The following is an 18,055-nucleotide window of genomic DNA, read 5'->3' as shown; positions in this document are numbered from 1 at the left end:
CCTTATTGTTACCTCAAACTCTATTAGACCCTTAGTTATTTGTAAGGATATCTTTGTCTATCGGGTAGATAAAATACAGATAGGTCGCACAGGCTGTTCAATAGTATTAGTTATTAATTCTTATGGGCTTGACCCCAAATTAAAATTCATTAGATTGTCATTAGTGACTAGTGGGGGATGCTACCACGGACATGTAATGCAGAGATTAAGAATTGAGAGCGAAAAGAAAATGTCCTTACAGTGGTGCATATAACAATCATCTAATATTTAAATTTAACTTTTAGTAGTGTATCATTAGAAAATAGTTTAAAAAGCAAAAATATGGTCAATAAGTAAAGGTGGATAGAATAGATAGAACTTCTCCCCTTTTTTAACTCACTTTCTAGCTATTCTATCCACCTATACTTTTTAACCATATTTTTGCTTTTTAAACTATTTTCTAATGATACACTAATAAAAGTTACATTTTAATATTAGATGATTGTTATGTGCACCACTGTAAGGACATTTTCTTTTCTCTCTCAATTCTTTATCTTTATGTCTATCCCAAGCATGCCTAAATTGGTCTACTGTCTTAGCTTCTACCACCTCTGACAGGAGGCTATTCCACTTGTTCACTACTGTGAAGTAATTTTTCCTCAAATTTTCCCTGAACCTACCTCCCTCCAGTTTCAGTGTATGTCCTCGAGTTCTAATACTTCTCTTCCTTTGAAGAATGTCTCCCTCCTGTACCTTTTCAAAATGATTGATATATATGAAAATGTCTTAAACATGTCCTTTCTTTCCATTCTCTGCTCCAAACTATCCATATTGGGATCTTCTAGTCTTTCCTGGTAAGTATTGTGGTGTAGACAATGCACCATTTTAGCTTCCTTCCTTCCTCCCTCCCTTCCTCATTGCTTTGTTACATTGCTTACTTGCCTTTAAGTCACCTGAAATAGTGACTTCTACTGTAGATCCCTTTCCACCACAGAAGTTTTCATCATAGTTCCATTAATACTATATTTAGCCTTTGGATTTTTGAGGCCCAAGTGCATGATTTAGCATTTTTTTTGCATTAAACTGTAGTTGCCACGCTCTTGACCATTCTTGAAGTCTATCTAGATTATCAGTCTTTTGTTTTACCCCTTCTGGTGTGTCTACCCTGTTGCATATCTTTGTGTCATCTGCAAAAAGGCATTTTTTCCCTTCAACACCATTTGCAATGTTACCAAACAGTTACATTTTTGCTAAAGAATCAATAACCTTAAAATACAAATTACATTCTACAGTATTAAAGCACTGCTAATAAAATTCATAGCATATAGGTTTATAGTAGCTACCATACCCTTGCAGAACTTATAATATCTTACAAATGCGCAGCTGAGTCCAACCTATATTGTATAGCCTGATATTGTTAATTAAATAAAAAGGGTTTCACAGTGTTAACTAACATTCTCCATGACAAATTCTGAATGTAGAAAACTGCACTCACCCCCAGCATCTGCTGTAAAGATATTTGAGCTTTGTATAGTAGTATAGTGACGTATTCACTGTGTACTAGCCACAAAAAAAGGATTTGCACCAGAGAGGGTGTTTATTAGCCACCAGAAATAAGATTTTCCCTATATTACCAAAAATGTATTTATTTTATAACATGGACACCAGTAAGAGGGTTATGTTGTATAAACTCTTCAGTAACAGAGAGCGACACTCACTTAACCACTTAACTGATAAATATTTTTTCCAAAAAACGCTCAGTAATTGTGGTGTTTTTTTTTTATCATTGTATTCGGTTAGAATATTTAAATAAACATTGTCCAAAATGATTTTCTAAAAAAACGGAGGTCCCTCTGACAGCAGCAATTGCAGGAAGCATAGTGGGCTTTCTGACTGGCCGCATCTGATGCGACTATGTCAGGGAAAGCCCAGCCTGGTGTGGTCGCATCTGATGCAACCATGCCAGGCAAGTGGTTAAGTGTACACTAGCCACAAAAAGGTGTATTCACAATATTCTAACCACTAAAATGTGCTCTATATAATACACTGGAAACCTTGTATAGAAACTATGTACCAGAAAGAGATCATCGCCTAAGTGTAGAGTCACAAGGAAGGTGTCTTGTCAGTAATCTAAAGACAAAACATTTCTATTTTGCTAACTAGCCACCAGAAAGGTGTTCGTTTTCTTTGTATACCAGAGATGCTAATTGTCAGGATGAAGGTGGTTGGCTTAAAGACAACTGGCTCAAAATGGTTAAAAAAAAAACTGTAGACGTTCATTTAGATAACAGACTGATCTATGTTCTTTTCCCATTAATCTAGATATCAATAGTTGTTGAATTTTAATTCTGGAACCCAGTGCGTTCAAAACACATTTCTCTACTTATCTTTTACAGCTGCCAGTTATACAAAGACCACAAGCACAAGGTCAGACAGACAGAATGTATTAACATAAATCGGAAGATAAGGCATTGTTATGTTGCCATTATTCTATACAAGTAAAAAAGATTAATTGTTTTGGCATGTAACAGATATGTCCTGACTATTTTTTCGTAGGAAATGTAAATATTTTATATAACCAGGGTCAGGTATTGTGGGGTTCCACCACAGTGGGGCATCATACTTAACAACTTTGGAAGCATCAATTACCTTAGAGCACTGCCAGTATCATAGCAATACTGTAAAACCAAAGAAATAAAAGAAAAGCTTTTAACTTCCCCCTTTGAAGCATTGTGAACAGAAAGACACAGTAGTGTTGCTTTCCAGAGGCAAGGAGCCACTTCCTAACCTGTCTGAAATACTGAATGGATCAGAGAGTTTTGAGTAGATGAGGAAGGAGAGAGAACCAGGAAAAAAGCAGAGTGAGGTGAGGATGTACTGAGTAGAGATTATCTACCATGTTATTAAACTATTATACTATGGATAACAATGGAGAGAAATATGAGAGGGTGGGAGATAAGATAAGGGCAACGGGATTACCAATGACCATACTTTTAATGGAAAATGGGGGCCTCACAATAGATATTGTACCTAGCCCCATATTTGTAGAGGCTAGTCATGTATATAACTACCTTTAGGAGAGAGGTTCTCAAACGTGGTCCTCAAGGCACCCCATTGGTCCAGGTTTTAAGTTTATCCATGCTTGGCCACAGGCGTAGGCGCAGATTTCGTTGTTTTTTTACATTGCTATGGTACAGAAGTGCTCCTCGTGGTCTGTTGGTGCTCGGGCCCGGGAGCACCCACAGAACCAGCCACTGTCCCAGTAAAGCTAGCAGCCACTGCCCCCACAGTAGATTGAGACGTGCTCGGGGATGCGGAAGTGCTTCTGTACCATAGCAATGTGAGAAACCAACTGTGGCCGGAGAGACCCCCAGCCCACGTGGACAATGGGCGCTGCAGCACTGAAGGGGTTAACCTCTAGTGCCCGGCGCCATGTTGCGGACAATAGGCGCTTGGCATCACTGATAAATGTACTTACGGCGCTGGGCGCAGACTGTTTAACAATATGTTTAATGATGTGTCTTAACATGTCATATGTAGTGCTCTGTGCACAATTGCAGGAAGGCATGTTTAAATGTATTTATATTTAAGATGTGGTCACCCACAATTTAAAGGAAAAATGCACTTACTATAGATGTCTGAATAATCATCTCCTGTCAGTAGGAAGTGGCATGCTAATGGCCCTGTCCTAGCAGAGAGGTGTGAATGACAAAACCTTTTGATGTGTAAGTTCCTTAGAGAGGGTTGTTACTGATGGGGAATCTCCTTATCCCATATGTAAAGTAGTTCTGGGCTTGGAACCTGTTTCATGTAATGATTTAATAAGAATTTACTTACCGATAATTCTATTTCTCGGAGTCCGTAGTGGATGCTGGGGTTCCTGAAAGGACCATGGGGAATAGCGGCTCCGCAGGAGACAGGGCACAAAAAGTAAAGCTTTACGATCAGGTGGTGTGTACTGGCTCCTCCCCCTATGACCCTCCTCCAAGCCTCAGTTAGGTACTGTGCCCGGACGAGCGTACACAATAAGGAAGGATTTTGAATCCCGGGTAAGACTCATACCAGCCACACCAATTACACTGTACAACCTGTGATCTGAACCCAGTTAACAGTATGATAACAGCGGAGCCTCTGAAAAGATGGCTCACAACAATAATAACCCGATTTTTGTAACTATGTACAAGTATTGCAGACAATCCGCACTTGGGATGGGCGCCCAGCATCCACTACGGACTCCGAGAAATAGAATTATCGGTAAGTAAATTCTTATTTTCTCTATCGTCCTAGTGGATGCTGGGGTTCCTGAAAGGACCATGGGGATAATACCAAAGCTCCCAAACGGGCGGGAGAGTGCGGATGACTCTGCAGCACCGAATGAGAGAACTCCAGGTCCTCCTTAGCCAGGGTATCAAATTTGTAGGATTTTACAAACGTGTTTGCCCCTGACTAAATAACCGCTCGGCAAAGTTGTAAAGCCGAGACCCCTCGGGCAGCCGCCCAAGATGAGCCCACCTTCCTTGTGGAATGGGCATTTACATATTTTGGCTGTGGCAGGCCTGCCACAGAATGTGCAAGCTGAATTGTATTACACATCCAACTAGCAATAGTCTGCTTAGAAGCAAGAGCACCCAGTTTGTTGGGTGCATACAGGATAACAGCAAGTCAGTTTTCCTGACTCCAGCCGTCCTGGAACATATTTTCAGGGCCCTGACAACATCTAGCAACTTGGAGTCCTCCAAGTCCCTAGTAGGTGCAAGGCACCACAATAAGCTGGTTCAGGTGAAACACTGACACCACCTTAGGGAGAGAACTGGGGACGAGTCCGCAGCTCTGCCCTGTCCGAATGGACAAACAGAAATGGGCTTTTTTGAGAAAAAACCACCAATTTGACACTCGCCTGGTCCAGGCCAGGGCCAAGAGCATGGTCACTTTTCATGTGAGATGCTTCAAATCCACAGATTTGACTGGCTTTAAACCAATGTGATTTGAGGAATCCCAGAACTACGTTGAGATCCCACAGTGCCACTGGAGGCACAAAAGGGGGTTGTATATGCAATACTCCCTTGACAAACTTCTGGACTTCAGGAACTGAAGCCAATTCTTTCTGGAAGAAAATCGACAGGGCCGAACTTTGAACCTTAATGGACCCCAATTTGCGGCCCATATACACTCCTGTTTGCAGGAAATGCAGGAAACGACAGAGTTGAAATTTCTTTGTGGGGCCATCCTGGCCTCACACCACGCAACATATTTTCGCCACATGTGGTGATAATGTTGTGCGGTCACCTCCTTTCTGGCTTTGACCAGGGTAGGAATGACCTCTTCCGGAATGCCTTTTTCCCTTAGGATCCGGCGTTCCACCGCCATGCCGACAAACGCAGCTGCGGTAAGTCTTGGAACAGACATGGTACTTGCTGAAGCAAATCCCTTCTTAGCAGCAGAGGCCATAAGACCTCTGTAAGCATCTCTTGAAGTTCCGGGTACCAAGTCCTTCTTGGCCAATCCGGAGCCATGAGTATAGTTCTTACTCCTCTACGTCTTATAATTCTCAGCACCTTAGGTATGAGAAGCAGAGGAGGGAACACATACACCGACTGGTACACCCACGGTGTTACCAGAACGTCCACAGCTATTGCCTGAGGGTCTCTTGACCTGGCGCAATACCTGTCCCGTTTTTTGTTCAGACGGGACGCCATCATGTCCACCTTTGGTATTTCCCAACGGTTTACAATCATGTGGAAAAAACTTCCCGATGAAGTTTCCACTCTCCCGGGTGGAGGTCGTGCCTGCTGAGGAAGTCTGCTTCCCAGTTTCCATTCCCGGGATGAAACACTGCTGACAGTGCTATCACATGATTTTCCGCCCAGCGAAAAGTCCTTGCAGTTTTTGCCATTGCCCTCCTGCTTCTTGTGTCGCCCTGTCTGTTTACGTGGGCGACTGCCGTGATGTTTTTCCCACTGGATCAATACCGGCTGACCTTGAAGCAGAGGTCTTGCTAAGCTTAGAGCATTATAAATTTACCCTTAGCTCCAGTATATTTATGTGGAGAAAAGTCTCCAGACTTGATCACACTCCCTGGAAATTTTTTCCTTGTGTGATTGCTCCCCAGCCTCTCGGGCTGGGCTCCGTGGTCACCAGCATCCAATCCTGAATGCCGAATCTGCGGCCCTCTAGAAGATGAGCACTCTATATCCACCACAGGAGAGACACCCTTGTCCTTGGATATAGGGTTATCCACTGATGCATCTGAAGATGCGATCCGGACCATTTGTCCAGCAGATCCCACTGAAAAGTTCTTGCGTGAAATCTGCCGAATGGAATTGCTTCGTAGGAAGCCACCATTTTTACCAGGACCCTTGTGCAATGATGCACTGTTTTTAGGAGGTTCCTGACTAGCTCGGATAACTCCCTGGCTTTCTCTTCCGGGAGAAACACCTTTTTCTGGACTGTGTCCAGAATCATCCCTAGGCACAGCAGACGTGTCGTCGGGATCAGCTGCGATTTTGGAATATTTAGAATCCACCCGTGCTGTTGTAGCAGTATCCGAGATAGTGCTACTCCGACCTCCAACTGTTCCCTGGACTATGCCCTTATCAGGAGATCGTCCAAGTAAGGGATAATTAAGACGCCTTTTCTTCGAAGAAGAATCATCATTTCGGCCATTACCTTGGTAAAGACCCGGGGTGCCGTGGACAATCCAAACGGCAGCGTCTGAAACTGATAGTGACAGTTCTGCACCACGAACCTGAGGTACCCTTAGTGAGAAGGGCAAATTTGGGACATAGAGGTAAGCATCCCTGATGTCCCGGGACACTATATAGTCCCCTTCTTCCTGGTTCGTTATCACTGCTCTGAGTGACTCCATCTTGATTTGAACCTTTGTAAGTGTTCAAAAATTTTTTTTTTTTTTTTTTAGAATAAGTCTCACCTAGCCTTCTGGCTTCAGTACCACAATATAGTGTGGAATAATACCCCTTTTCTTGTAGTAGGAGAGGTAATTTAATTATCACCTGCTGGGAATACAGCTTGTGAATTTTTTTCCATACTGCCTCCTTGTCGGAGGGAGACCTTGGTAAAGCAGACTTCAGGAGCCTGCGAAGGGGAAACGTCTCGACATTCCAATCTGTACCCCTGGGATACTACTTGTAGGATCCAGGGGTCCTGTACGGTCTCAGCGCCATGCTGAGAACTTGTCAGAAGCGGTGGAACGCTTCTGTTCCTGGGAATGGGCTGCCTGCTGCAGTCTTCTTCCCTTTCCTCTATCCCTGGGCAGATATGATCTTATAGGGACGAAAGGACTGAGGCTGAAAAGACGGTGTCTTTTTCTGCAGAGATGTGACTTAGGGTAAAAACGGTGGATTTTCCAGCAGTTGCCGTGGCCACCAGGTCCGATGGACCGACCCCAAATAACTCCTCTTCCTTTATACGGCAATACACCTTTGTGCCGTTTGGAATCTGCATCACCTGACCACTGTCGTGTCCATAACATCTTCTGGCAGATATGGACATCGCATTTACTCTTGATGCCAGAGTGCAAATATCCCTCTGTGCATCTCGCATATATAGAAATGCATCCTTTAAATGCTCTATAGTCAATAAAATACTGTCCCTGTCAAGGGTATCAATATTTTTAGTCAGGGAATCCGACCAAGCCACCCCAGCTCTGCACATCCAGGCTGAGGCGATCGCTGGTCGCAGTATAACACCAGTATGTGTGTATATACTTTTTATGATATTTTCCAGCCTCCTGTCAGCTGGTCCTTGAGGACGGCCCTATCTATAGACGGTACCGCCACTTGTTTTGATAAGCGTGTGAGCGCCTTAGCCACCCTAAGGGGTGTTTCCCAACGCGCCCTAACTTCTGGCGGGAAAGGGTATACCGCCTCTAATTTTCTATCGGGGGGAACCCACGCATCATCACACACTTTATTTAATTTATCTGATTCAGGAAAAACTACGGTAGTTTTTTCACATCCCACATAATACCCTCTTTTGTGGTACTTGTAGTATCAGAAATATGTAACACCTCCTTCATTGCCTTTAACGTGTGGCCCTAATAAGGAATACGTTTGTTTATTCACCGTCGACACTGGATTCAGTGTCCCTGTCTGTGTCTGTGTCGACCGACTAAAGTAAACGGGCGTTTTAAAACCCCTGACGGTGTTTTTGAGACGTCTGGACCGGTACTAATTGTTTGTCGGCCGTCTCATGTCGTCAACCGACCTTGCAGCGTGTTGACATTATCACGTAATTCCCTAAATAAGCCATCCATTCCGGTGTCGACTCCCTAGAGAGTGACATCACCATTACAGGCAATTGCTCCGCCTCCTCACCAACATCGTCCTCATACATGTCGACACACACGTACCGACACACAGCACACACACAGGGAATGCTCTGATAGAGGACAGGACCCACTAGCCCTTTGGAGAGACAGAGGGAGAGTTTGCCAGCACACACCAAAAACGCTATAATTATATAGGGACAACCTTATATAAGTGTTTTCCCTTATAGCATCTTTATTATATATTTCTAACGCCAAATTAGTGCCCCCCCTCTCTGTTTTAACCCTGTTTCTGTAGTGCAGTGCAGGGGAGAGCCTGGGAGCCTTCCCTCCAGCCTTTCTGTGAGGGAAAATGGCGCTGTGTGCTGAGGAGATAGGCCCCGCCCCTTTTTCGGCGGCCTCGTCTCCCGCTCTTAACGGATTCTGGCAGGGGTTAAATATCTCCATATAGCCTCCGGAGGCTATATGTGAGGTATTTTTAGCCAAAATAGGTTTTCATTTGCCTCCCAGGGCGCCCCCCTCCCAGCGCCCTGCACCCTCAGTGACTGCCGTGTGAAGTGTGCTGAGAGGAAAATGGCGCACAGCTGCAGTGCTGTGCGCTACCTTTAGAAGACTGAGGAGTCTTCTGCCGCCGATTCTGGACCTCTTCTTACTTCAGCATCTGCAAGGGGGCCGGCGGCAAGGCTCCGGTGACCATCCAGGCTGTACCTGTGATCGTCCCTCTGGAGCTGATGTCCAGTAGCCAAGAAGCCAATCCATCCTGCACGCAGGTGAGTTCACTTCTTCTCCCCTAAGTCCCTCGTTGCAGTGATCCTGTTGCCAGCAGGACTCACTGTAAAATAAAAAACCTAAGCTAAACTTTTCTAAGCAGCTCTTTAGGAGAGCCACCTAGATTGCACCCTTCTCGGCCGGGCACAAAAATCTAACTGAGGCTTGGAGGAGGGTCATAGGGGGAGGAGCCAGTACACACCACCTGATCGTAAAGCTTTACTTTTTGTGCCCTGTCTCCTGCGGAGCCGCTATTCCCCATGGTCCTTTCAGGAACCCCAGCATCCACTAGGACGATAGAGAAAATTGATATACGAACCCTGAATGGCAGCTGCAGGAAGGAAGACCGTTTGATGTGTTGTATAGCCTTTCCTGTTGTAATCCCAAACACTGGGTTTGCCTGAAGATGTGAATGACCAGAAACATTTGTATTTTGAAGCTATGTGATAAATTTATCAATAGTGAATGTTAATCTGATACCAAACGTTGTCTGGGTGACAGGAAGGAGGATATTGTTTTTTGCACTTACTGACATCCTTGTAAAATGTAATTTATTTATATTTTGTGCGATAACCTGATTGGTTGGAGAAGACAGGGAGGGCTTACCCCCCTGTGGTACTGTGTGGAAAATTTACATAAAAAGGAGGCCTGAGTGCCTCCAGATTGGTAATTGTACCATCTTTATTCTGCTGGAACATCTTGCTGTATGCTGATGCCCCTAGCAATAGGGAAGAGTCTTTTTTAAGGCTATTATTGAGCAAATAAACATCTCATCTGCCTCAAGAAGATTGCTTCATCTTGTGACCTACGGGGTTATGCCAAACATAGCCCCGTCCTCCGGCTGTCCAGGGAAGCATCTAACGTCTCCAAGTTCCGCCTTCCGCCAGCTACCGGTAGAGGCCTAGCAAGTGGCTAGTGGGGATTCGTCAACACCACACAGGTGTGGTAAGGCAGTGCGTCGGCACATACAGAGCAGAACCGTGGTTCCAAACGCCACGGCAGGTTAGGAGTTTGGTGGTGGCAGCATAAACCCGCCCACAATGCAGTGGGTGGAGACAGTAACAGGCGGTTACTGACGGTAAGCGGGAATCCCCTATGTGGTCAGGCCTCGTGTGACCTGACCCTCCATTCTGTGCGCAGGAGACGGGACGCGAAAGCGGTGAGTGCTTTCGTACGGAACCGTCCTGTCACACCAACCAAAAATGGCTGCCGCTGAGGAGGAGACAGATGCTAGAGGTCACATTTGACCTCTAGCGGTGTCTCCTCGGCGGCGGGCACTTTAAGAGGGTGTTTTTTTAAACTGCTATGGTACAGAAGTGCTTCCGCAGCCCCCAGCACGTCTCAATCTACTGCGGGTCTAGCAGTAACCACTGATGCCCGAACCCACCCTCCCTAACTTTACTGTGGCAGCGGCCAGGAAATACCTGGCAATATGCAGGAAACCCCTGGCAATGCACAGGAGACCCCTAGCAATGCACATGAAACCCCTGGCAACACACAGGAGACCCCTAGCAACATGCATGAAACCCCTGGCAATGCACAGGAGACCCCTAGCAATGTAAGTGGCATTATTGTGTGTGGGCATAAAATGGTGTCAAGGCCATAACTGTATTAATCAAAAATGATAATGACATAGCAAACAAACTAAACAAGTTTTTTTCAATGGTATTTACCAAAGAGGACCAAATGCTGGGTCTAACACAAAATCTCAACAAAGATAATGTCCCACTGCTAAATGCTTATTTATGTGAGGAGGTAGTCTGTGACCGATTAAAAAAGTTAAAGATTAATAAGTCACCTGGTCCCGATGGAATTCACCCAAGGGTTCTTATGGAGCTGCACGCTGAACTAGCAAGACCTCTATTTTTGATCTTCATGGATTCGGTTAAATCGGGTATGGTTCCCAAAGACTGCCGTATAGCGGAGGTAGTGCTGATATTTAAAAAGGGGAGCAACGCTGAACCAGGTAATTATTGACCAGTTAGTCTTACATCTATAGTGGGGAAAGTATTGGAAGGTATTCTAAGGGACAGTATTCAAAAGTTCCTTGAAGCAAATAAAGTAATTAAAAGGAACCAACATGGATTTGTGAAGGACAGATCATGTCAGACCAACTTATTTGGCTTTTATGAAACAGTAAGTGCGAACCTGGATCAGGGTAAGGAGGTGGATATAATCTTTTTAGACTTTGCCAAAGCTTTCGACACTGTACCACACATGCGTCTTATCTACAAGCTACAAGAAATAGGGCTAGGGAGCACAATATGCACTTGGGTCAGTAATTGGTTAGATAATAGGGAGCAACGCGTTGTGGTCAATGGATCATTTTCAAATTGGACTAAAGTACTAAGTGGTGTGCCACAAGGGTCTGTACTTGGACCACTTTTGTTCAACATTTTCATCAACGACCTAATAGTAGGTCTAGAGACCATGGTATCCAGAGCCGGCCTTAGCTATAGGCAGGCTAGGCATTTGCCTAGGGCATTCAAGCATGTCTAGGGGCATCCAAGCATGTCCCTGCAGTATCTCATGCTGAGAGGGACAGTCCGCAAACTAACTGTTACTTTCCAAATGTATTCAATCAGTACTTGTATACACTGCTGTTTACATTTGTCAAAAAAAATGCACACTGTGCCTTAAACTTCCTCTGACATGCTTGAATGCCCCTGACTTGTGAGACCTCAGACAGACAGCAGAAGCCCAGTAAATGCAATTCCTGGACCTGTGACATTTTTACTGACTATATAAGGTTATTACTGGATGGTTTCTTATGATAACACATGTGTATTTTGGAAGACTGCTTCACAGAAACCTGACATCACCTATACTGCTTGTGCACATGGGGGAGGGGGACCCTGCCATCCTGTGTGTGTCCCTTATCCCTGTGCAAACCCCAGGTGTCTGCAGGGACATAACATAGGCAGTGTTCTCCCCACACTTTATTTCCTAGTCAGTCCATACCGTAAAATTCCCCTGCCATCTAGCACTGTAACGTGGTCAGTAAGTTGCGTTGTGCTATTTCTATATGAAACATCAGTGCAGCATGACTTTCGGACACATCAGACTGGAGGGCAGAGCATTTAGCTCCCACAGTATAAAGTAAAGGGCATGCAGTTAACGGGAGTAACAGACACCAGCAAACACACTGAATAGTGAAGAGAACGGACAGTTTCTACATGTTTGATACTGGTCTTTTTGTATAACCAGCAAGTGTGGCAGTATCTGTGGCAGTATATGTGTATTATGGGCATTACTAATGTGGGGCATATGTGTAAGGTGCATTACTGTGTGGCATTATGTGTATTATGGGCATTACTAATGTGGGGCATATGTGTAAGGTTCCTTTACTGTGTGGAATTATATGTATTATGGTCATTACTGTGTGGCATTGTGCAGAGTTGAACTGGCCCACAGGGTAACCCCCCGGTGGGCCCCACTACCTGAGCGTTGCAGGTACAGATGCAGAACTAGCGGCGGAGCTAGGGGGCACCAGACAAAATTTTGCCTAGGGCATCAAATTGGCTAGGGCCGGCTCTGATGGTATCAATTTTCGTAGACGATACCAAATTGTGTAAGGTTATAAATACGGAGGGGGATGCTAAGTCTCTTCAGAATGACTTAACTAAACTGGAAGCATGGGCAGCAAAATGGAGAATGAGATTCAACACAGACAAGTGTAAGGTAATGCACTGTGGGGGCAAGACCAAAAATTACACCTACATACTAAATGGGGTAATATTAGGGGATTCTGTACTGGAAAAAGACCTAGGGGTTCACATAAATAACAAATTAAGCAGCAGTACCCAAAGTAGGAGTGCAGCAAAGAAGGCTAATAAGATATTAACATGCATAAAACGGGGAATTGATGCAATTATACTCCCATTATATAAATCGCTAGTGAGGCCTCATCTTGAATACTGTGTGCAATTTTGGGCACCGTATTACAAAAAGGATATCCTGGAACTAGAAAAGGTTCAGAGGCGGGCAACCAAACTAATCAAGGGCATGGAGATGCTGGAATACGAGGAAAGGCTTGCAAGGCTAGGTACGTTTACATTGGAAAAGAGGAGACTAAGAGGGGAAATGATCAACATCTACAAATATATAAGGGGTCAATACACAGAGCTGAGGAGGGACCTGTTTTCTATAAGATCAGCACAGAGGACACATGGTCACTCGCTTAGGTTAGAGGAGAAGAGTTTCCGCACATTGAGGCTAAAAGGTTTTTCCACAGTAAGGACAATATGTGTTTGGACTTCCCTGCCTGAGAGAGTAGTAACTGCGGACCCAGTCAACACCTTTAAGAATGGGTTAGATAAATTCCTATTGGATAAAGATATTCAGGGTTATGTTGCGTAGACACACATTATAGTTAATATAACTAGTCCTAACATAAAAATAACTAGTCCTATAATAAGACTGCATAGGAGACCACAAATAGGTTGAACTCGATGGACAATTGTCTTTTTTCAACCTTAGTTACTATGTAATATGTAATTGGCGTTACAGTGTGTGGCATAATGCATAATGGGGTAGATGTATTAACCTGGAGAAGGCATAAGGAAGTGAGAAACCAGTGATAAAGCAGTGTTAAGTGCAATGTGATAATGCACCATCCAATCAGCTCCTAACTGTTAATTTACATATGGGAGCTGATTGGCTGGTGTATTTATTACCTTGCATTTTTCACTGGTTTATCACTTCCTTATGCCTTCTCCAGGTTAATACATCTGCCACAATGGGCGTTACGGTGTCTAGCATAACGTGTAATAGACATTACAGTATGGCATATTGCGTAATGGGCATTACGGTGTGTAGCATAATGTGTAATAGACATTACGGTGTATGGCATATTGCGTAATAGACATTACGGTGTGTGGCATATTGCGTAATCGGCATTACGGTGTGTGGCATATTGTGTAATAGGCATTACAGTATGTATATCGGCACCTATGGCCACAGGTGACTTAATTTAACACCTCAGTCCATTTGATTTAACCATCTATGCTGAGCCATGGATATACATAAAATCTGGCTGCTGGGTTCCTTGAGCACTGAGTTTGAGAACCTCTGCTTTATGGTTTAAAATAATGAACACAGACATCAATCTTTATAACACAGACAAGGGGCTGGATGTAATAGCATCTGTGTTCACCGGATATGCGGGTTGCCGGACAAATTTGGATGTTTTTTTTTAAGAAGAGCAGTCAGTTACAAGGCAAAATGCATTGTCAATGACTGCCCCTTTCAAAAAAAGTCTGAATTCGTCTGGCAACCCGCACGTTCGGTGAACTAGGACATTATTACATGCGGCCCATGATGTATTGGAGGCAGGTCATAACAAAAATATGAACGTTTTTCTGTGCTTGTAACTATTCATAGAATTATTCAGAATAATGTTTCAAAAATCTTCTGTATAGACCCTGATGAGGCAGTTGCCATTGGAAATGATAGCTCACATTGCTAAACTAATAATTAAATGTATTTAATGGTTAGGTATGTTTAAGTGTTAAAGAAATTGATTATAGTTAAATGAGAGATTACAGGGGAAAATATATGACAGTAAGAATTCAATCACAATATTGTAGATCACTGTTTACCTGTAAGGCTGTGCTTCAGAAAGAAATTTCCGTTGTTCCAAAGGGCTGGCATTTACTCGCAGTTCTTTAACTACTACCTGGGCTGGAGTGTAGTCTGAGAATATTTCTCCCAGGATCACCTTCATAAAGCATAAATCAAACAATTTTATTTTATTTTTAAATTGATTACATAATAAACAAAACAAAAAAGCAATGGTAGGTCATTGTATAGTGTGCTTATGTATATAGGGTCTTATCATATCAATATATCTACTGTGCACAAACATTAATATGGATATATAAAAAATGGACAATGACTAAAAGACCAATGTAGATGGATGATAGTAAATACAGTATGGTTTTCAATGTGATAAAAAAACTCACCTTTCCAAACCAACCATTTCCAATCTCCTGAAGATAGCTTAGGTCCTGCCGGCTAAATCCTGTCTGTTTTACTGTGTAAAAGAGAATTTTGTTAATTACATATCTTTATTTTCCTAGCTCTGTATTGCATTACACACAACTTCAAAGCTAAAAGTGAATGAGATAGTATAAGGACAGGGTTAAGGTGTGTACACATGGTGAAATTCTTGCTATGGCCGATTTTGACTATGCTATTTCCCTTGAACTCCCCGGAGCCCAGAACCACCGATTTTGACTAACTTTTCTTGAGATATGGACTATGTGTTCTTACGATTTTGGCTTATGTGAGATTTTGGCTTATGTGAGATGTAATTGACATGTGAGATGAACTAGATAGTACACCGATCTAGCAAGGATTGACTTGCCTGCACAGTCTATCTTTTCTTGCGATGCCGACCTGGCAGGACCGCGCATCGGGATCCAATCGGGATCGCAAGGTGACTTTCACCTTGCGATCTGCCCTAACTTTTCTTGAGATTTTGACTATATAGTCAAAATAGAAAGAAAATATCTCACCGTGTGTACACACCTTATGATAAATCATTTACAACTGCTATCCAAACCAAATCTTTGTTTTAATTGTGCCCCAGACCCAGTATCAGGATGACGGGGTCCAATGCCTGGGATCTCTGCCATTTGGTACATAATCACCCACTTATCCCTTTCCTGTGGCAGAAGGATGCAGAATATGCTTTGAAATTCGATTACATAGAAGTTTAAAATATGTATCCCATGTATCTGGTGAGGAAGTCATGACCCTCATCCTTCCCTCCACCCCCACCTCCCCATTTGACCCTATCTTCTCCCGCTTCCTCTGCTACCTCCCTCCTTCTGCCTGTTCTCATTTTGCTCACTTTCTCAAACTCTCCCACTCATCAAGCACTGTCCCCCCTTCAAGCATGCACTCGTCTCCCACATTCTTAAAAAACCTACCCTTGATCCAAACACCCTATCCAACTACCGACCCATCTCTCTCCTCCCTTTTGCCTCCAAGCTCCTTGAGCCTATTCTCTACAATCGCCTTACTGCCTTTCTTTCCTCCCACTCACTACTTGACTCTTTCCAGTCTGGCTTCCGTTCTCACCACTCCACTGAAACTGCCCTCATAAAAGTCTGCAATGACCTCCATGCGGCCAAATCTAAGGGCCACTACTCTCTGCTTATTCTTCTTGACCTATCTGCTGCTTTTGACACTGTGGACCACCACCCTCTCCTTCTGCAAATCCTTCACTCCCTTGGTCTGCGTGATACTGCCCTCTCCTGTCTGTCCTATTACCTCTCTGACCATTCTTTCTCTGCCTCCTCTCATGACTCCACCTCCCCCCACTTCCACTAACTGTAGGTGTCCTCCAAGGTTCTTTTCTTGGTCCTTTCCTTTTCTTTCTCTATATGTCCTCTTTAGGTGAACTCATTAGCTCTTTTAACTTCCAATATAATTTCTATGCTGATGATACATCTACCTTAAGTCCCCTGACCTCTCCCCAGCTCTCCTCACTCGTATCTCCAACTGTCTCTCTGCTATCTCTTCTTGGATGACCCCGTGCTTTCTTAAACTTAACATGTTTAAGACTGAGCTGATCATCTTCCCACCCTCCCGCACAACCTCACCTCCCACAATGTCATTATCTATTGATGGCACTACTATCTCCTGTAACCCCCAAGTGTGCTGTCTTGGAGTAATCTTTGACTCCTCCCTCTCCTTCAAACCACACATTCAGCACCTCTCACAAACCTGCCATTTTCATCTTAATAATTATTTCCAGGATCAGACCCTTTCTCACCCAGGATGTTACTGAGATTATAATCCACTAACTGGTCATTTCCAGACTGGACAACTAAAATCTCCTCCTAATTGACATCCCTTACATATGCCTCTCTCCACTCCAATCTATCCTCAATGCTGCAGCATGGTTCATTTTCCTCACCAAACGTACTACGTTCACCTCCCCTTTCCTACAAGCCCTTCACTGGCTTCCCTTCCCTTTCAGAATCCAATTCAAACTTTTCACACTCACTTACAAAGCTCTCGCCCACTCCTCTCCCATTTACATCTCTGACCTTATCTCTCTCTATACTCCCACCCATCCTCTTTGCTCTGCTAATGCATGCCTCCCCTCCTGCCTACTTCTAGCTTCAAGATTTCTCACGTGCTGCTCCCTTTCTCAGAAATTCTCTACCTCTCCCCCTCAGACTCTCCACCTCTCTACAAAACTTTAAATGGGCTCTGAAGACCCACATCTTTACCAAACCCAGCCTAATCACATCCTAACCCTCTGTTCCTCACTCACTGTCTACCCCATCTGTGTCACCCCTGTCTGTCTATCCCTCTCCTTTAGAATGTAAGCTCTCATGAGCAGGGCCCTCAACCCCCATGCATTTATCCTTCTCTTACTTTAACCATCTTCGATGGCACCAAATCCTGCAGTTTTTGTCACCCTTATACTTATGTTAGCATCGTATGCTGCTGTAGCTATGTTTATTTCCCCTGTACTTGTCCTATATTGTTTTCAACTGTAAGTCACTATTATCATGTTTTGAGTATTTTGATTATGTCCTCTGTAATTGGGCGCTGCGGATCCCTTGTGGCGCCTTAGAAATAAAGCATCATCATAATAATAATAATAATAATGTTGAAAGCAATTTTGCATCCCATCATCTTACTAAGCACAAAGATACTGCACAAACGCAGCTAACCTCCAGAGCTATTCAAATGCTCCGGCTGCACACCCACAACTAGCAGATTTCTGCTCTCACCCTCCTGAGAATGGGAGCAGAAATCTTTGGTAACTGATGCATTGGGGCTAATCATAGTGTTACAGCATGTGGTAACAGCATCGTGCTCAGCACTTAATCTGGGACATACAGGCATTGGTTGCGGAAAGGTGAATCTCAAATTACCAGCCATGCATGATGCTACCAAAGTAAGGATACACACAGTGTGGAGTCCAACTGCCATAGTGCTAACCAAGCCTACACCCCAGATGCCTACAGGGAATATAAGTGAGTAATAAACCGGTGAATG

General features: G+C 43.9%; 1 protein-coding gene across 2 annotated transcripts in view; it reads right to left on the bottom strand.

Moving 5' to 3' along the window:
- Positions 1–18,055, bottom strand: part of LMTK3 (lemur tyrosine kinase 3) — a 239,515-nt gene that overhangs the window by 121,249 nt on the left and 100,211 nt on the right. For both annotated transcript variants that reach the window (XM_063942786.1, XM_063942787.1), the window contains exons 5-6: positions 14,995–15,065; positions 14,632–14,750 (exon numbers count right to left, since the gene is read on the bottom strand). In XM_063942786.1, the coding sequence (XP_063798856.1) occupies positions 14,632–14,750; positions 14,995–15,065 (190 nt within the window). The remainder of the gene's footprint in view (positions 1–14,631; positions 14,751–14,994; positions 15,066–18,055) is intronic.

The sequence above is a fragment of the Pseudophryne corroboree genome, chromosome 10, assembly GCF_028390025.1.
Source record: "Pseudophryne corroboree isolate aPseCor3 chromosome 10, aPseCor3.hap2, whole genome shotgun sequence".
In the NCBI taxonomy this organism is placed as follows: Eukaryota; Metazoa; Chordata; class Amphibia; order Anura; family Myobatrachidae; genus Pseudophryne; species Pseudophryne corroboree.
Note: the sequence above shows the minus strand (reverse complement) of the source record. Positions and strands in the feature narration are given on the sequence as shown.